General features: G+C 39.0%; 1 protein-coding gene across 6 annotated transcripts in view; it reads left to right on the top strand.

The window, feature by feature from the left end:
* The window catches only part of Hhla2 (HERV-H LTR-associating 2), an 84,331-nt gene that overhangs the window by 36,780 nt on the left and 26,085 nt on the right, over positions 1-21,466 (top strand). For all 6 annotated transcript variants that reach the window (XM_038345882.1, XM_038345886.1, XM_038345881.1 and 3 more), the window contains one exon: positions 20,878-20,967. In XM_038345882.1, the coding sequence (XP_038201810.1) occupies positions 20,904-20,967 (64 nt within the window). In that variant the 5' untranslated portion in view covers positions 20,878-20,903. The remainder of the gene's footprint in view (positions 1-20,877; positions 20,968-21,466) is intronic.

Raw genomic sequence — 21,466 nt, 5'->3', positions numbered from 1 at the left:
ACCTCTGGATGACCATAGATGATGGAGGAAAACTTCCAAGTAGATGGGATATTGAACATTGCATCTCACTGCATTTTTTCATGGTGAAAAGATCATAAAGACAGGATTGGTATTCATTCTGGCACCTGCCAATCAAGGAAACAAAAAAAAAAAAAAACTGACTACTGGACTGAAGAAAAAAATCTGAAACCTGAAACCGTGGGTCATTAAGAATGGATCCAGAGTATAAGATAGCCCTGGAGGCCACTGAACAAGCATGTCACAGAGACTAGACCAACCTAACTGTGCAGATGGCTACCCGCATCCATCTGAAAGCCTCCTTCAAAGTTGGGTTTTCCTGACAATGAAATGGAGCATGGAAGATGCAGCCACTGGGGTAGGAAAAGAGGTTTTAGGCACACTCCATAACCTTCCTGTCATCAAAGCAGACAAGGCTACAACCATATATGAGTGTTGCCATCTGCCCCACCTTCGGGACCTGCCTACATCTCCGATTTTGCATCACCATCAGCTCTAGTTGGTTTTATGTTTAACCACTCCAACTAAGAAAGGGAACAGCATTCCCTTTTCCTCTTTCTCTTGGCTATGCTTCTGCCAGACCTGTCAACCCCAGACTTTCTTCCAAATACTTCATACTCCATCTTATTATTTCTACCCAAAATAGTTGTGAAGGAAGTTCCTTGGTTAAAGAATGAAGCTGATGAGCAAATTCAGAAGTAATTCGTTGTTTCATCTTCTCTATTGATGAAAGTGATAGCCTCATGACTGGGTCAAATGGCCCTAATACCAAGTCCTAGAAACTCACAGGACAGTCCTTTACCTGATAACATAGCAATTTGCAGAATCCAAGTGAGAATCGACTGTGGCCTCAAAATAATAGTGCTGTTTCTTATAGCTAGAAGACATGGAGTGGAAGGGGCAATGATGTGCCAATACCTCCACTCATTAACTCTCTTGCGAAATCTTGACCGACTGCTTCTTATAGTGTCATTCATTGCTCATTTGTGCCCAGGGAGAAACCATGGAATACGTATGATTCTTCTGAATTAGAAGACAAAATGAGCTACTCTGGATCTGTTGAGGTTGGGAGAAAAGGAAATGGCAGAAGATGGAATTCTTTTCTATCTGTGGTGACTGAGCTTATCTAATAAGGGGGAAAGTACAAATAGATCTGGAGAACATGATAGGCAGTAGATGATCTTTTTCATTTCCTAGTGTGCTCAGTGACAAGGGTTCATAGGGGTCTCCTTTCCCTCCTATGGGCAAAGCCACTTAGAACTGACAGAGCTCAAACACCAAAACACAGGGTACTCTAGTGGGGAGACAGCTGGTTTAGGCATAAGTGACAGAAAAATGAAGGCTGTTTTCTTGCTAGCTGTATTATAGCTTAAAGCAAATGCTATCTTTTGTCTCCAAATTCTACAGAGTGTGGTGGTGGTGCAGGGTGTCTCTTGGACTGTTTGAAGAAGAACTGGGCCAGCAATGGATATCATCTGGAGCAGTACAAGTCAAAGTAGAGGAACAGTTCATAGGCTAGCACTAGTGCACAGAAACAGAGTATTGCAATATTACTGTGACATTGTGCTTATTGTCTGTGATAATAACTTGAGTTTTGAAGAGGAAGCCCCTTTAATTTAATTTTTACAAATTCACTTTTATTGCATTTCTCCAGTGATTTCACCTATGGTGAAACAAATGTTATTGCCCCTTTCCTACAGACAGTTTGAGAAGCACTGACCTCCATGAACAGCGGCGGCCTGGAAAGCATAGCTTTGATTCTTGATGCAGTAGCCCTGTGGAGCTTAAACTTTTCATTGTGAGGCAAAGCTTGCCACTTTTATCAGAGCATTTATTAGTGTTAGATGAGGAAGCTTTGTGTGAGAGAAAGACAGAAAGAGAGAGAGAAAGAGAGAGACACATACACAGAAAGAGAGATAGAGATAGATAGATAGGTAGAGAAAGAGAGGAGAGAGAGACAGAGAGAGAGCGACAGAGAGACAGAGAGACAGAGAGCTAGAGGAATGAGTGTGGATTGGGTAGTCAAAAGTAGTGCACAGAGATTTGAGATTTAAATAAACTGCAGCTTCTGTCTTTGTTATCTTCTCTCTTCCTCTTCTAACCAGTTTGTGTATTAGCTGTGGTTTCCTTTCCCAAGCACAGACATTCATAACCAAAGATTGGTCTCTTTAAGAAAGCTGGAAAAAAAAAAAAAAAAGAAAGCTGGAAAGTGGAACAAAGACCCATCAGAGTAGAAGTTGCTTCGAGCCCAGTAGGCCAGAATTCTACTAGTCTCTAGTGTTACTGCTGACATTCCTGGACTGTCTGGGTCTCTGCTGGTTTCGATACTTAGTTGATCCTTGTTCAGTTCCAGAGTTGTTGTTGTTCTTTTTATCTAAGACAACATAGGTTCTTCTACTTTTCTAATCTCTCCCCTTGAAACTCCCTTCCTTTTGCATAACTTTCGCACTTTTTTGTAACCTGTTCTTTTGTCACTAAACCTATCTTAAATGATACTGTTTTGTACTGTTCTTTTGCTGTGAAGAGACACCGTGACCAAGGCAACTCTTATAAAAGGAAAGCATGTAACTGGGTCTGACTTACAGCTCCAGAAGGTTAGTGCGTTATCATCACGGCAGGAAGTGTGGTGGTAGGCAAAAAGGCAGGGTGCTGGTGCAGTAGCTGAGAGCTTTACATCCTCATCCACAGATAGCAAGTAGAGAGAAAGAGAGAGATACTGGGCCTGGCTTGGCCTTTTGAAGCCTCAAAGCTCATCCCTAGTAATATGCTTCCTCCAATAAGACCACACGTATTCTACCAAGCCCATACCTTCTAAATTTTCCAATGATCTTAAATGTTTCCAGTCACTGGTGACTAAGCCTTCAAATATATAAAACCACCACAGACAAAAAGGACTTTACACTTAAAAGCTTTTGATAAATATCACTGATTTATTTTTCAGAAAAATTAAAATTAGTCCATGTCATTATCTGAGATTTAAGTGACTGTTTCCTGGTGTATTTCCCACAACGGAATAGCAAATGCACATGTATATAAGTATATGCATGTGAAAAAGAGTGCTAGGTTAAACATGCCCAACCAAAAATTCTGAAATAAAATATTCTAAAACCGAAGTCTTTAAACAATAGCAATGATGCCACAAGCAGGAATAGTTGCCTCATCAAACTTTGTTTCAAGTACAAAGTTATTAAAAATATTGTATAAGATTACACTCAGGATATGTGTGTATGTAAGATATCTTACTATATACATGTTAATATTCCAAAATAAGAAAAATAGAAAACAGTTAATGCATGAAGCTTTTTGGATAAATGAAACCCAGTGTGTAGCTGTACATTTATCCATATATGTCGCTTGGACTAATGACATGAGCCTATAAGTATGCATCTTTCTATATATGTCTCTTTGACATTCTTCTAAGTTGGAAATGGGGCAATATTTGCATTTTTCGTTTCTTTTTTATAAATCATTGACGGGTGAATTGGGTGATAGGAAGTGTCAGAATATTTTTATCTGCAAGTTATAGAAACTGAATTCAAATTAAATAAGACAGAAAGGATTTTATTAGCATATATGCAAAGACACCAGTGTAGTTGATAGAACTGAATAAAAATGTATGGACCAAGTCAGGAGAGCATGTGTTTTAGACAGCATGTTTGCTTATTCATGCAATCACCTGCTTTCCAACAATCACTCGCCCTAGGCCCTGGTGGTTACTTCTTCCCTTTCTGTGTAGAACTTTCTTTTGTTTAGTAGGAATTATTGCTGCTGCATAGGTAGATCTTGGTTAAGGTTCAGTAGTGGTGTGGCTTCTCCTGCATCACTTACCCTACTGCGCATAGGGATAGGTTGTTATGACCGCTGTGCCTGAGTTATTAGCTTATCCTCGGTTGGAATAGTAGGACGTGACTGTGATTAGCTAAGATTAATGATCCTTCTCAGAAAGAAATGAAAATTGGGGAAGAAAGACTGACTTACAGGGAAGGTTACTAGGCATGAAGAAATGGCCCCTACGTCCTTGGCCGGGGCTCTAAATGTCTGAGCAGTCAACAGCAATATGATGATATGATAATCATGAAGTTCATCATCTAAACTGGAGCATTTTTGTAAAGGAAAGAGGCTTCCATGAATAATTAATGGAATATATACTTATCCTACCAGGAGAAAGCTGAGCAAATGAAAGAGAGGCGATTTGGAACTGTTGCACTAACTAACCTCTTCCCTGAGGTCTAAGACAAGTTATGACTGAAAAGCAACATAGGATTTCACAATCACCAGCCAGCACTTGCCAAGACGAAATAAATTCTAGGAACTAGGACCAAGACTAAGAAAAGGGTTATGACTCACAAAAGAAACATTTACTTGTTGATGATTGGTTCTCAGGGGAATAATTCTGGGGTGATGAATCATGCTTTCAGTTTAAGATTTCTTAGCAGAGCAGCCCACAGAAATCTCAAAATTCGTGAGCCTGGTGAAATTCAAAGTCCCGACTGACATTTGCCAAGTATGACCTTGAACAAGTTATTCAGTGCCTTTAAATACTTGTCTTTGACTATAAAATGGTAATTATAATATGACACATGATTATGCTTAAAATATGTAATATTATATACGATGTATTTATAAATTGCTTATAGTTAAATATTATACTTTGTTTAGAACTCTAAAAGGCTAAAATACCCAAAATGGGATAAAGAACATAAAGAAAATAATTTGTAGGTGTTCCTAGCAGGTAAAATCTTCTAGTAAACATTGTTCACACTAATTATTTCATTTATCTTGATTTACTTGTTATACCAATTGTTTTCTTCAAGACCAGTACAAAACCAAACAAAATCCACCAAAATGTATGAAGGAATGGCTGGATATCTCTCTTGTGGTTTAAGGATGTCTTTGGCATTTTCTGTTCTGTAGCTAGAAACTTTCAAAGTGCCCTCAGGATTGGTAGGAAGAACAGTATCCTTTACAGGACTTGCCTTCATATGTTAGAATACCACAACTAACTTTACTGGGATCCTCAGTGAAAAAACCTGACCTGAATGCAGGTAGACAATTTCCACTCTCCTTCCTCTTCACTATTTCAATATCTTCAGTCTCTCCCAAATTCTGTAGCAAAGTGCTTGTAAAGGTCTGCTCTTTCTCTTTTCCTTCCTCCATCCCTGGGGATTCTGCTAAACCTTGCTATCCTCCCTCACTCAGAATCCACTTGTGTCAACCCCTAATACCCATAAACACTGTCTACAGGATCCCCAGTAGCCACCATGGGAGAAAGAGGAAAGAGATGGAAAAGGAAATATCAGGTATTGATAACAAGGTAGAAGAAACAGATACTTCAGTCAAAAAGAATGTCAAAAAAAAAAAAAAAGGCAATTTAGGCACGTAGTATCCAAGAAATCTGGGACACTGTGAAAAAGCCAGATGTGTGAATAATAGAAATAAAGGAAGGAAAGGAAACCTATGTCTGAGGCAGAGAAAATATTTTTAATAAAATTATAGAAAAATGTTCTAACCTAAAGAAGGAGGTACCCTCTCAAGGTAGATAAAAGAAGCTTACAGAACACTAGTCAGGATCAGAAAAGGAAGTCCCTTTGGTATATAATAATCAAAACCGTAAACATAAAAAATAAAGAAAATATATCAAAAGCTACAAGGAAAGAGACCAAGAAACATGTAAAGGCAGATCAATTAGAACAGTGGCTTTCAACGAGTGGGTTATGACCCCAGGGTCAAACAACCCTTTCACAGAGGTTGCCTAAGAGCATCTAAAAACACTTGTTTAAATTATTATTTGTAACAGTAACAAAATTACAGTTATGAAGTAACAACAAAAATAATTTTATGATTGAGGGTCCCCACAATATGAGAAACTGTGTTAGAAGGTCACAGAATTAAGAAGGTTGAGAACCACTGCATTAGAATAGCACCTGACTTCTCAATGGAGACTCTAAAAGCCAGAAGAGCCTGAACAATTGTAAAATTCTAAGAAAACACAGATGTCAGCTCAGATTACCACAACCAACAAAACTATCAATCACAACGGATGGAGAAAGAAAATATTTCTTGATAAAACCCTATTTAAGCAGTATCTGTTTACCACTCCAGTTCTACAGAAGATGCTAGAAGGAAAACTTCATCTGAAGAAATAACCACATCCAAGAAAACACAACAAATATATAATCCTCAACAAGTAAATCAAAGTGGGGCAGTGGGGGAAGAATCCACACTATAACAGTAAAACATCAGGAATCAATAAACTATTCATTGATAACTCTCAACATCATTGCCCTCAATTCTTCATAGAAAGACACATTTGAAAATAGGATCCATCTTGTTGCTGTATCTAAGAAACACACCTTACCTTCAAGGATAAGCATCACCTCAGGGTAAAGGGTTGGAAAAAGATATTCTAAGAAAATGGACACATAAGAAAGCAGGTGTAGCCACTTTAATACCCGGCAAAATACTCTTCAAACCCAACCTGTCTGAAGAATAGTGCATATTCATCAAAAGAAAAAAATCTACCAAGAGGATACCATAATTCTAAAAAAGAACTATATCCCCTAGTGAAATAGAAGCAGGTATTAAAAGTATCAAACCAAAAGAAAAAAGAAAAAAATATTCCTGGTCCAGGTGGTTTTAGTGCATAATTCTACCAGACTTTCAATGAAGAGTTAACACCAACACCCTTCAAATTATTTTACAAAATAGAAACAGAAGAAATATTGCCTAATTCATTTTTATGAGGCCACAGTTATTCTGATAAGAAACCCTCATGTAGACCCAACAAAGAAAGAGAATTACAGATCAAATTTTCCTTATGAACATAGATGTAAAAATACTCAATAAAATACTCACAAACACCTACATGACCCACTGACCATGCAGACATCAAGCTGTTGACTACCAAGGTTCTTCACCCTTACTGAATAGTGTTCATGGTATTAGAAGTTACTGCACGCTTCTAGAAGAGAAAGGTAAACCCAACACTGTTACAAACCCTTTGATCTACAATTCTGGCATGCTTGCTTGATGTGGTGATGTAGTAGTGGGGCAAATGTTGTAGGAGTAACTAACCACTGTCTGATTGAATTTAAGGTCCCCTCCATGAGATGGAACCCATGCCTGACACTGCTTGGATTGCCAAGAATCTGAGCCTAGAAAGGCAATGGACCTAGGGCAAAATCAAACATTATTTTTCTGCTAATGGAACATAGTGATAAAATGACTCCTAACAACATTCTTCTATACCCATAGACCAGTATTTCACTCACTTATTAACAGAGAAGCTTTCTCCTGCAGAAGCTGGGAACTGATTGATATAGAACCAACACCTGAACTATGTTCAGAGAGTGAGAAATCTTGCAACATTCAGTCTTAAATGGGATGTCTTCATCAGATCCCTCTCCTCAGTGCTCAAGAAGAGTAAGTGAAAAACTTTTAAGAGTCAGAGGGAATGGAGATACCAAGGAAACAGTATCCTCCAGACACAACAAACTGATGCTCATATGAACTCATAGAGATTATGACAGCAGAATTGGGCCTGCATAGGTTCAAACAATTCAGAGTCCCAGAACTGAGATGGGGAAATAGACACAAGCTCCCATCCCCAACCAAAAAGCTATTTTTAATTAATAATCACTTAAGATAGAAAAACTAGTTTCTCCAAGGGAGTCTCACTGGGCATATCACACAGAAGGGCAAACATCATGACTAGCAGTAGATAGCAAACACAGAAAGAACTAAATAATATTTTAGAGAATTTTTTTTGTGTGTGTCTCATATTGGCCCGTTTTAAATTTTAGTTTAATTAATTAATTAGTTTTTTATTCTACTGTTCTTTTGCTTGTATGTTATTTCTGATTTTGTATTTTTATGAGTTTTGTGTATGTGTTTGTGTATATGTGCATTTTTGTGTTATTTCTTTGTTTCTTGTTTTCATTTTGTTTTTTCCTTGTTTGTCTTCTCTGTCTGTCTGCCTTCTTAGATAGAGTGAAAGAAGGTAAGGAGTTAAAAGGGTAGGGAGGTCGAGAGAAGGGGGGAGACGAGAAAGAGTAAAACATAATCAGAATATATTCAATGAAAATTTATTTTCAATAAAAAACAAAAGCCTGGAATATTATTAAAATTCCATTGATTTCCTTGTTCATCTTGACATTGATGTCATATTGGATGAATTATCCCATTCCACAATTTGTCTCAGTGTCATTGACTATTTTCTTCAGCATAAAGAAGCTTCTTATTTTGATATAATTCCAACTGTCTAATTTGATTTTGTTGTCTATCGTTTTAGAGTCTTATCTAGCAAGATCATTGTCTATACTAATGTCTTGCTCTTATAGTACTTCCTTTGTTTTCTTCTAGTAGTTTTGTAATTTTAATTCTTATATTTAGGTTTTTTGATAAATTGAAAGTTTATTTAAAGTTTATGTGTATCGGTGTTCTGCCTGAATGTATGCCTATGTATACACTTGTATGTCTGGTACCCATAGAGGCCAGCAAAGAAGGCTAGAACTGATTTTATAGATTGTTGTGAGCCCCCTATTATGGGTCCTGGGAATTGAACCCTGGGCCTTGGAAGAGCAGTAATAATCTTAACCTCCAAACCATCTCAGTAGCCCCATAAGCCTGTATTTAAATGTTAGTCTAATCATTGGTGTCACTGGAGGTGATAGAACCCTAAATAAATAGGGCCTAATAGAATGTCTTTGGACCTCTGACAACATGTATTCAGTAGTTGAGCAACACTATCTCTTTCTCTCTCCTTGTTCCTCCTTGGCCAGGAGGTACATGATTTTGCCCCACCATGATTTGCTACTACAGGCCCAAAGTGATGCGGCCAAATGAGAATGGACTGAAATTTCTAAACTATGAGCCAAAGCAGATTTTTAATCTGTTACCTATCTAAAGTACATGTATAGTGATAGAAAAAATTATCAATACATTTTTTGTATGATGGTCTTGTGTTCTACAATTTTACTAGGCTCACTTATTGTTTTATTAGATTTCCTTAGTGGATTTGTTAGACTTTCTTATCTATAAAATCATGGCATCTCTAAACAGAGATAATACTTTCCTATCTGGGTGCCTTTTACTTATTCCTCTTGCCTGGTTCTTGTGGCTAAGACTTCTACTACGTTGATAAAATGGTGACAGTAGACATATGACTGGTTCAAGACCATGAATGATATGCTTTCAGATTTTCCTCACCAGCTGGCTAAGGGTTTGCCATGTAGCGGTTTGTCATGGTACATTTCTGCTGCACGTAATTCATTGAGTGTTCTTATCAGGACAGAGTGTTAGACTTTATGAATACAACATCTGTATATATTGAAATGATCTTATGCTTTTTTAAAGCCATGTATGGCATCTATTGATTTACGTACAGTGAACCATCCTTATATCACTTTAATAAATCCTCCTTGATCCTGGTATGTGCTCTTTTTTGTGCTAGTCTTTAGTTGAGAATTTTTAAATCTATATTTCCTAGGGATTCTGATTTTTGATAGTTCTCTATATTTGGTTATATTCTTATTCTTATCTGGTTTTGTTATCAAGGTAGTATTGGCTTCATTGGACGAGTTTGGGGAAATTCCTTTCTTTATACTTTTTTTGGTTTGTTTTGTTTGCTTGTTTGTTTTTGAAATAGTTTAAAACTTTGTCTTAATTCTCTTTTAATAGTTTAGCAAAATTTACCAGTGAAAATATCTGGTCCCAACAGTTAGGGAGCCTACATGGGACCAACTTAGGCCCTCTGTATGTGTGTGACAGCTGTATAGCTGTTTGTAGGGCTTCAAGCCATAGATCAGGATCTGTCCCTGGTGCTTAGCTGGCTTTTGGGAACCTGTTCCCGATGCTGGATTACTTGCTTAGCCTTGATGCAGGGAGGGGAGCTGCCTCAACTTGATGTGCCAGGCTTTGTTCAAGCCCAAAGGAGGCCTGCCCCTTTCTGAGTGAAGATGGGAGAGGAGTGAATGGGGAGGAGGAGAAGAAGGAGGGGAAACTGTGATAGGTATGTAAAAATAAATGAAAAAATATTAATAAAATAATAAAATAAAATTTAGGAAAAGAAAGTATCTGGTCCCAGGCTTTTTTTGTGGATATATTTTATTACTGATTCAATTTTATAACTTGTTATTGGCCTGCTCGAGTTTTTAATATCTCCATAGTACAATTATGCAGATATATGTATCCAGAAAGTTATTTCATTTCAAATTTCAAATTTGTTGGTATGGAAATTGCTCAGATGTTACCTAACCATCCTATGTTTTTAGTGCTGCCATTAATAATGTCATCTTCACAGTAGAATAATTCACATGGCCTACGCAGGCTGAACATCATTGGACAGGGCATCCAGCCCTTTAATGAGCCAAGGTGTCCAAACAGAATGACTCCCCTGTTTCTTGCAGCTGTCTCTGGGCTCAGTTGCCAGGCTGCTCTGAGGGACTATAAGAGGTCAGGCAAAGTTTCTTTTTTCTTTTCTTCTTTCTTTCCTTCTTTCCTTCCTTCCTTCCTTCCTTCCTTCCTTCCTTCCTTCCTTCCTTCCTTCCTTCCTGTCTTTCTTTCTTTCTTCCTTTATTTTCTAGACAGGGTTTCTCTGTGTAACAGCCTTGGCTGCCTTGGAACTTGCTTTGTAGACCAGGTTGGTCGGGAACTCACAAAAATCTACCTGCCTCTGCCTCCCAAGTGTTGGGGTTAAACATGTGGGTCACCACTGCCTGAGGTAGAATCTCTTGTTGTTACACCACTGTACTTAGAGTCTCCAAAGGGTAACATACAATAGTGACTGATATTGAATAAAATTTATTAGTTAATATGTTTCTTTGGGTCAGTGCAATAATGTGAATTTGTTGCTCTTTATGCAACTGGACTCATGGACTGTTAGCTTCTCCAACAACAAGATATCATCCCAGAAAAAGCTCAGAAGGTAAAAGTAGTTGGGAATTAGGATAACACATAGAAGGAACAATAGCACAAACAAATGTTATGCTGTGTGTTTGCAAGTATAGGAAAGTCTTCTAAATGAGAATTTCTTGTTGAAAAACAGGAAGATTTATGGAGAGATGAGATCAGGGTCCAAGATAAAGATTCAGAGGACTTATCAGAAGTTGGGTTTGCTTGAGAAAGAGATGGGGAATTTTGTATTGCTTGAAGTGGGTAACACTTGATCTTCCAATAGTAAGAGACTGGAAGCCACCTCAAGAGAAACAATCATCTTTTGGCAATAAATTATACCAGGCCTAGACTTCACTGTCAATACACAGGCAGTGAGATGCCTCACTCATAGGAACTTCTCCTATGTGTTATGCACCACTGGTTGATTTCTCATCTTTCATATCCCCTTGCCTGAGTTTGCAGCATCTTTACTATGATCAGACAATTCCAGAGCATCTCTAACTTTAGAACCCAATGGATCTGGGTAGAGCTTGACTAGGTAGGTGCACTGTGGCATTTAATTTGTATGACTGAACATATATGTATGTCAGAATGAGTAAAACTTAAATTTTTCAAAAAGTAAAAGCCTATATGCCAAATTAAAGCTTTTCTATTGCCCTTCTTAATGTCTTAGCTGACTCAGCACTAACTCTATGGCCTTGAAGTACAAACAGTTATAGTGTAAAATGTCAGCTTCATTATTTCTCAGGTATTTACTTTGAAGTTTCTTTACTGTTTTATAGGCTTATTTTTATAATCCCCTTGAAAACAAGGATTTATTTCTTTCCTTTTTTGTTTGAAATAAATAAGGAAGCACGATTTCCTGGAGAGTCAAATAGGCAGACAAACCCTTTTCTGGTGGAGTGGAAATCTCTCATGTTTGTAAAACGATGCTTCATTTGAAAGTCGGTATTTCTGTTTTAATGTTGATACTAAAAGAAAAGAGGAATTTTAAGGTAAATGTGCTTTTTCTGTTAGAAACCTTCTATACACAACATAAGGTGCATCCAGCTAGCTATAAAATTCCAATGGCTCATATCTAATGTTTGTAGCTTCGAATTAAATGTTACTTGTACTATTACCAAGCACATGAATGCCTCTTTACTCTGGTAAAAGATAATAGGACTTCTTGTGACATTTTGCTGAGATAGGGCGAGAGATTGCTTTCTTCTGTACTTTGTTATTAGAAAAATAAGAAAAAGCTTCATCTGTTTTTCTTCACTGATTGTTTTAATTCAGTGTCACTTCTAAATACCTGGAGACATCCGAAGACTCATTTCAAGGTAATTTAAACCTACTGCTTAATTAACAGTCCAGGAGTAGGGGATTCCGAACAAGTAGGAGGAGGGACTCAAAAGGTAAACATGTAGATCTTCTCATTATTCTGTCCTTTCGTCCATCTCCGTGACATTTAACTATTTCACTCCTCACATACCTGGTAGATGGGTACTGCCCCTCTAGGCAGCAAATTGATGCTTAGACGGTAGAGACAGGGAGGAAATCAGCAAGCTACAACAACAGACATCCTCCTGCAGACTTCTCTTCCTTCTCATTGTTCAGATGGCTGTTGTTCTTTTTTATGTTGATTTCAGAAGTTTATTAGGGAACAAAGCAGTGGAAGAGATTGAACATACTTTACTGAATATACTTTATCACTTCCATTAGACTCAAACTCAAGAGTAGGAAAGAGTGGACACACAGGTATTGTGGTCATGGTGCCACACTCAAGAGTCAAACACGCAGTTCCATTGGTGGCCAGCTTTCAAGGAACTTGAGAATTTCTGGCTGGCTTACACTTCGCACAACTCAGCTTCACTTCAGTGTGACCACCAGCTTATCAAGCTTCGGAGGACTCCAAATCCTATCTTGAGCCAGTCCTGGCCATTTCAGTTACCTTTCCTGAACATCTCAGTTCTCCACTTAGCTGGAAGTGATCACATCCTGCATGGGACTGGGCAGAGGAATTCTGTGGGCCGGGAAGGAAAGGAAGTGGTGCATTCCACATGGTCCTTAGAGAGTTTACCCCTTTCACACTGGTGAGCTGCTTTGGAATGATTTCCTGCTGCCATCTTAGCCATAGACCGGCTCCTTTTGTCAACCATTATAGTTGTACTGGTGCACCCTTTCTGAAATATAAGTCTGACTTTATGATTAGCACATATGTGCTTAGTATGAGTTCTAAGAATAATCAGGATACATTCGTTCCACCTCTTTCCAGTACTTTCTATTTCATGTAGTTGCTTGGTCGTAGCACTTAAGATTTATGTTGCAATGTGGCTGCAGCTTAGCTCTGTTTTCTGTTAGAATATCTAACCTCCCCCCTCTTTTCTCTATTCTCCCTTCTGGGCTGGTTTCTCCTCATTCTTCAAGCTGTTGCCTTGAAAGCCTTTTCTAAGTACCCTACTCCAGCAGGCTCTAGTGTTTAATAGCGTCTCATGAGAGCTCTTACTACTGCTCATGTTTCTGTACCGTGATTTATTTATTTCATAATCCACCTGTCTTTTGGTGCTAGACTGAACTTTCTGAGATTAAGGACTATCTGACTCATCCGTGTAGTTTATGACCCATAGGTGATGTTCAGCTTGTATAGTTTTAGTGGTCCAAAAGATGCCAAATTTGCTGCATGACAAAAACTTAGTCCTGTTTCTTAGGAGGTCAGAATAAATTCGAGGTACTTGTTCTTGTGTCTTATAATCTTAACATTTTCTGACTCTAACTTAGGAATGGATCGTCTATACAATTCAGGGATTCAGACACAACGCTTTATAAACAAAAGTTATTTGGCAGAACTGACCCTGAGCGCTACAGAAGTCTCACTGGCACAAAGCAAACATGATAACCACTGTACGTTAGAAGTGATTCACTGAGCTATGCCAGGTAGTTTTTCTTTTCTTATATACCAGGCAGTCAGGTTAGCAGCAGCATTAAATCCTAAGGACAGGAAGTCACTAATCCAGGTGTACCTAGGCAGGATGCTTGCTGGAAGTCATATATCATATAGCATCACCGGATAGAAGTTCAAAGTCATATACACAACTATGAATGAGTCTTTTCAAGATTGGTTTGATGCCTGCTCTGCACTTCAAATCTTTGATTCTGATATTCAGTTAGATATGGAGATACAAGGAGGAGCTTCCTACTTCCTAATCTGAAGGAAGGAGACAGAAATTAAAATGGAGTGATTAAACTCCCCCTGGGAAATGAGGTGCATTGGATCTATCACTGAGCGGCTGCCATAGCTGTATTTATATGCAGTGCTTCTGACCAGCATAGGATGAAATTCACAGAGTTGGGTGATAAATCCAAATAATCCCATGGAGCATCCTATGTCAGTGTGGCATGCCTCCTCAGTCTCCACATATTGGTGAGCCTCCTCTGCGATACCTTATTTGTAGGATTTGGGACTGTTCATTGCTTCAGTTGAAATCCTTGCATCTGCTTTACAAGAAAGTAGTTGAGCTTGTTTTTAAGAAAGTTACATAGTCAATTAAATTCTAAATTTTGTAAACTTAGAGGAATCCACTTGTGGTCTAGGTTTTAGGGAGAAGGGAGGCTTTGCTCTGAACATGGGAACTGCTGTTTGATGCTTCTCTGGGTCTCCTTTCTTGTGCTACCCACGCCTATAATGTCATATCTCACATCTTCAATGTTGACTGCTTGCACATGGCCAGGCATCTCTGCCTTCAAGAGACTCTGTTCACATTGGGGATTCTACAGTTTGTTTTCAGGCTTTTGCCATTTATCCCTCATCAGAGAACAGAGGTTTTAAATTCTCCTTTTCTGTAATTTTGCTTTCATTTAGCCTTTCCTAAACATGCATCTTACTCAACTTCCTTGCTGCAGAAATTCTGTTTGTTCTCATCTTTCTGCAGAATTAACATTCTATTACATACCATTCTGTTAAATTACTCAAGGAGCACGTGGGAGCAGAAGTGCACAGAAATGGCTTTCCACAAACATTTAGTGTGCAGTTGGCACTACTGACATGATTTAAAGAGGGAGCGGTCACTCCTTTTAAGAAGCCCTAGGTTTCACGTTTGCACACGCTCTATACTCTTAATGGAGTCTTCTTCAATTGTATCCCACTTCTATGTGCTTGACAAGGTGCCTGCTGTCTACTTTGTTACCCGTGCTGATTTTCTTTGTCAGTTTTTCTCCTGTGATTTTACAGCATCCCCACTACAGAAAAAGAAAAAAAAAGAAAGGAAAAACCAAAAGCCCACTCTTTCACTCTGACAATATTCCTTCTTTTACAGAATACTACTGTGGAGGGTTTTATAATTTACCTCCCCCCTGCAGCATTTCATGCATGATTAGAAGCTAAACTGGAAAATGGTCTTTGAAGGCACAGAGACACATGTGGATCCTCTCAGACGATGGCCTCACATCCAAGTCTTAGGCTTTATGTCCGGAGATGCAAACTGAGAGGGAATGTGTGAGCAAGGGTTCAGATTGGTGCCCTGTAAGGAAGTAACAACAGTTCCATAAATACGATGAAATTCACAGAGTTGGGTGATAAATCCAAATAATCCTATGGAGCATCCTATGTCAGTGTGGCATAGTGTGACCAGATAAAGGCTCAGCTTTTACTCAGGGAAGCTCTGAACTGCAGAAGGTGTTTTGTGTTAAGCCTACCACCAGGGTAGACAGTAGAGAAATAATCAACTTCGCTGATGCTACTGCTTCTGCCACAGGCCACTGCCTTCTGAAGAACTTTCCAGTTACTGAACAAGTAAAAGCAGTTGGATAACTCACATCCAAAAGCTAAATTGATTAAGGCAATTGTAGGGGACCTGGGCAGGCCATTAATTGTCTTCTAATTAGGAAAAGATCAGAAATTAAATGAGTACCTCTCCTGGTTAAGGTTTCTATTACTGTGATAAAAACATCTTGGCTGAAAGCCAGTCGGGGAGGAGAGGGTTATTTGGTTCTCACAAACTCTAGTCACAGCCCATTAACCTTGATGGAAGGAAATCAAGGTGGAAACTGGAGGCAGGAACTGAGACAGAGACCAAAGAAGATGCTGCTTGTTGGCTTGCTCAGCTTGCTTTCTTGTACACCCCACCCAGGTAGTAGTACCACCCACAGTGAACTGGGCCCTCCTCCATCAATCATCAGTCAAAAGATGTAGCACAGGTCAATCTGGTGGAGCGTATTTCCTCATCTGAAGTTCTTCCCAAATAACTCACGTCTCAAGGCAGAACTTAAAAAAAAATGGGTACTTTGATTGTAATCAGTTACCAACCACACTTGGTGTGGACTGTCTCTTGGGTGATTAAGGGGAAAAAAGTCCAGGTCTGAATTGAACTGCCACATTTCTATGTGTCAACGTCTGACCTTGGCTCACCAATTTCAGCAGGTCCTCCACTGGACTCTCCACAGGAGAAGCTGCAGTCAGTACAGTCTAGACCTGCCTCAGAGAGACTCATCGAGATTGCGGCTCCTCACCCTCTAGAGTAGCGCAGCGTGCTTTAAGGTTAAGATTCCATACAGTAGGGCTAGGGAGATGGTTAAGAGCACATACTGCTTTTCCAGAGTTTGATTGTCAACACACATGTCAGGCATCTCACAACTACCTAATTCCAGCTCCAAGGGAACCCAACACCACTGGACTCTGTGGGGCCCAGCAGCCACATGTGCATTTACACACACACACACACACACACACACACACACACACACACACACGTATTTCATACATGTGTGTAAACCAAAGCGTCTTGCTTCCTTAGTGGCTGTCCCAAGAGGTGAGGTGTACAACCAGAAAGAAAATTGGAGTTCCTCTGGCCATAGGAAAAATTTGTGCTCGTCCTGGGATTCTTGGTGCTGTGGTCCTTAGAGCTTTCAGCTGAGCCAGTGGCTCTTTGATTATCTGGTTGCCAAGAAGACAACCATCATCTTGTATCTACTTTCCGCTCTTGCTTAATTCCCCCTTTCTTACACCCTTGTTGCTCAACAATTCTGCCTTTCCATCTTACCCAGAATGCATCAGTGTGGACTCTTCACCTGGTTTCCAACACAAAACAAAACAGAAATCTCAACCAATAGATCCTAAGGCAATAATGGTACCCCCTAGAGATTCAGACTTTCAATTTAGTGTATGAGTCCCCTGTGTGGTGGAGTTCTGCTGTAAAACATCAGGGGAGATATTTGCATAAAGAGGAGGCAATCCTAGTCCTCTTCTTTGTTCTTATTCTGTCTAAACAAAGGCAATACTATTAAAATCTAAGTAGACGCTAAGGAGAAATCCCCAGGATGCTACAAAGAGTTTGCCCTTCTGTTTCCATTTCTTTTACAAATTGGCTCAGTGCCATGGACCCTGTGGAGAGACAGTGAAATTTTTTAAAATGCAGAAGAGGAAGAAGTATCCTGGAATCTGCCTTTTTCTCAAAGGAACTCAGAAGGCTGACTGGCCCCGCGATGTGTGATGTACTGCACGTTTTTGAGAATAGAGCTGCTGACTTGTTGGCTGGAGACCAGTACTGGCCTGTGTTGGCAATGTATAAGTTCAAGCCCCTGGTCCGGCCCCAAGTGATGTGTGGCATCACTGTCATCTGCTGCTGACAGTGTCTGTAGCTGATAAGATGAGCACAGGGCTAGCTCTTCTCTCACCCTTATGTTCCATTGTGGAAATAGCTTCAGCTTTCTCCTCTGACTGATAGCCTTTAGCATCTGGATTCCTTTTGCTCGTGTTCTTTCCAGTGGCTGTCTTCTGCTTTTCTCCTTCACATCTGGAACCTAGTCAGAGTGTACTAGCACAAACTGTTTCTAACATTTGAACCCTTTTGTAAGCCAGCTGATTGCAACTTGGGCAACCAGCTTCATCCAAGGTAGATGCTTTCTGCTGCTTTGAGGGGAAAAAATAAATGTCTAAAAATAAAACCTAGGCATAAAAATAGGGCCAAATACTCATTAACTGCCTGCCTCACTTAGCTGAATGCTGAAACTATTTCTATAGTGTTAAATCAAGCTTTTGTGTACTTTATTCATGCCCCTTTATCTTAGATGATAAGTAGGTTACTGTAATTAGTCATTTTATTCAAAATACATGAATTAAATTGTCTCAAGGACCCAATTTTCAGTTCATGCTTATGCTGACCCTTAGACTGGAGTACTTGCATTCATGAGTCTCTGAGAATGTACACTATTGGATGCTGTGGGGGAGGCTGAAGAAGGAAGAAGGCAGAGCATGGAGAGCTTACTGTGCAGGAGGAAGAATTTAAATCTTCATCTTGGTGGTGGGAAGCCACTGTGGGATTTAATTAGGATAATGTCACAGAATGACTTATATATTTTAAAAATATGATTCTTGACTGTTGTGTTGACAGTGATCTATAAGGAGGCAAGGGCAGACAAGGATTATCATCCGGATGTCTATTTTTAGATTTCTACATACGAGACAGTGGTGCTTTGAGTCACATGATTACAGAGGAATGGGAGAGAAGGAGACAACAGACTGGCCAATGGACTTGATGTGGGCTTGAGGAACTGGAAGAAAGAAGCTTAGCTTTTGGCTTAAACAATGGAAGAATTTGGTATCAGTTATGAGGATGAATACTTGAGGGAGCACATGATAATTATTACCATTTGGTTTTGTTGAGAATGGAGCCAAATGAAAGGGGGATAAAGCACATATCTCAGGCTCAAACTGACTTTGTGAAAAGGCTTGGCTCACAGGAGAAGTTTCAGGATCCTTGGTTCTGACAGCCTGCATTTCCATGGAATAAAGAACTCACTTACAGAGGGCATGGGTAGAAGAAAGCGTGAGAACACTCCCTATTTCCACACAATCAGGACAAGTAGAGAACCAGTAAAGGACCAAGGGATCCAATAGAAGAAAAAGCAGGGAAAACAGTACCTTGAAGCAGCCTTTCAGGCATAAGTGAGGTGACAGGGATGCGGGGGGAGAGTTGGGGGAGTTAGCAGTTAACTGTGCTATGGCACTCTGGGACTGAGTAAGAGGGCATGATATCAAATGGGAGTTCTCGATGCCAGTGAAAAAGGCCAATTTTGATACGGCCTACAAAAAAAAAAAAAAAAAAAAAAAAAAAAAAGATAGGATCGATTAAGGTGAGCCTAAAAGGGGAAAAATGAAAAATGGAGATAGTTAGTGGATTTTTTTTAAGGATTACTGAGGTGAAAATAGGGAGGTATACACACACACACACACACACACACACAGAGGCATTATACAGGCAAAATAATTAATAAATCTTAAAAATATGAGTTTACTGATATTTTCATATAGATTGTCATTGTGATATAGTATCTATTCATACCTTGCACATGTAATTAGGTCTGTAAGAAGAAATATACCTTGTTTTAATAATTAATGCTATTTTTTAAAAGTTTTCATTTTGCCAAATATTTTGCTTTGAAGGGATAGAAGCTGATAGATAACACCTTAGTCCTGCTGCAAATGTTCACTCTGCTTATATTTTAGCGTTTGTTTTTGTCTTTATTGCTCTTCTGATTTTTATGCAACTATATTTTAATAAAAATGAACAAGTTTAATAGAAAATGAACACATTTTAATAGAAAGTCAGAAGATGAGTCAAGTTGAAGAAACTCTTTGCAAAGTTGCAAATTCAATTATTTCCTTCCAGCCTTTAAAATGTAAAATTGAAACTATAAATTATTATGCTACTGGGTTTTGTTTTGATGAAGGAGTCTAATTTAAATTTTTAGAATAATTCTAATCATTCTAAAATTTTATATCTTATGGCACATTTAAAATATTCTCGATTGTAGAACTGCCAAATGATTCTTCAAAATCTTCTAGTGATTTTAAAACAAATTATAGGCTATTCTTAAAGACACTGCTTCTTAAAGAGAAAAATTAACTCTAATCCCATCATTCAAGAAAATCAGTTCTATTTTATGTGAAACTATGTTGTGTGTAGACAAGTAAGTAATCATCTGTATTAGACACTTGTCTGTCGCTGTAATAACACACCATGACCAGAAGCAACTTACAGAAGAAAGAACACATTTGGGCTTACTGTTCCAGAGGAATAAGTGTCTGTCATGGTGGGGAGTCATGACAGCAAGTGACAGGCATGGCAGCAGAAACAGAAAGCTAAGAGATCATTTCTTTAACAACAAGAATGAAGTGGGAGAGGGGGTTGGAAGTGAGGCCAGACTATAAAATCTCCAAGTCCATAGACTACCCCATGACATACTTCCTCTTCCACTAGCAAGTCCACACCAACTAAGCTTCCCCAAACATGACCCCCAACTGGGGACCAAGTGTTCAAACATCCGAGACTATGAGCAGCATCCCTCACTGAAACCACAGACACTATGTGTTGTCTCCAGGCCCCATTTTAACAGCAGCCTTTGGTGTGTGCCAAGGTTGGTGTCATCCTTGGACTGTTTTTATGCATGATTATAAACAACGCCATAGCTATCATCAGCATTTAATATTGAACTGAGTTTAGTTTTAGTATATTTTACTACAAATCCCTGTAGAAGGCTTCATAAGTAACAGCTATTGTCTAGAGGGCCACCGCAGGATCACCGCCAAATCCCTATTCATTCAGCAGCCATTTATCAGTGACTAACACACTGCACACCCAGCTCTGGGTGTCAAGTCCACCCTTTAGCGTTAACATCGTCATGTAGATTTGGTGATGGATCCTGCTACTGTCTTGTATGCACAAAGGCATGTTCTTCAAACAAACAAATGAGAAACAGGAGCATAGTGTTTCAACTTGTATCATAATTGAGTTTTCTCCTCTGCGGCAGGAAGGGATTCAATGCCACTGAACTGAATAATATTGTGTGTAATGGCTACAGCAAATTATTAGTATGATTGTATAATAACTTAATCTCCTGGAGTCAGACACTGTACTTCTTTTCAATTGTATACTATGGTTCTTCTGAAGTTACAATTCGTAATGTGAATTTTTTTTCTGTGTTCAACAGCACAGATAATATGACCTCCACAAGACATGAAGGCACAAGCGCGGCTGTGTATCTTCTTCGCTGTCACATTGTACCCTTGTGGATCTTTTGGTAACTTCTTTTTTGTAATACGGGATGTTAGTTATTCGCATCACTTGAGATTAAATAAATTGGATATGAATTGTACATTCCTTATCCAAACAGCTCCAAAGCCTAGAACATTTTGAGCATTGACATGACACCACAGTTGGGATATTCCACCGCTGACCTCGTGTGACAGGTGACAGTGAAAACATTTTCCATTAGGTTATGTGTATAATGTGTACACAGAATGTAGGTGCTGGGGACCAGCCTCGACAAAATACCACTTGCCAGGGAATGGGTGTGGGGATTTAGAAAAATTAGCAAAGAATACGAAGATACATGAAAAATAATAAAACAGAAACCATAGAATAGTGTTGGGAGGACGTTCCAGCGAATACTGAAATTGCCCATGTTTAATTTTTCCTATTCTTTTATAGCCCAATGCAAAGGGGGGAAGAAGGCAAAAAAGACTTCTTTAAGATAGACAAAGGACAACTTGAACAGTTAATTGCTTAAAATTTGAGGT

This window comes from Arvicola amphibius, chromosome 10 (assembly GCF_903992535.2).
Source record: "Arvicola amphibius chromosome 10, mArvAmp1.2, whole genome shotgun sequence".
Lineage (NCBI taxonomy): Eukaryota > Metazoa > Chordata > Mammalia > Rodentia > Cricetidae > Arvicola > Arvicola amphibius.
Note: the sequence above shows the minus strand (reverse complement) of the source record. Positions and strands in the feature narration are given on the sequence as shown.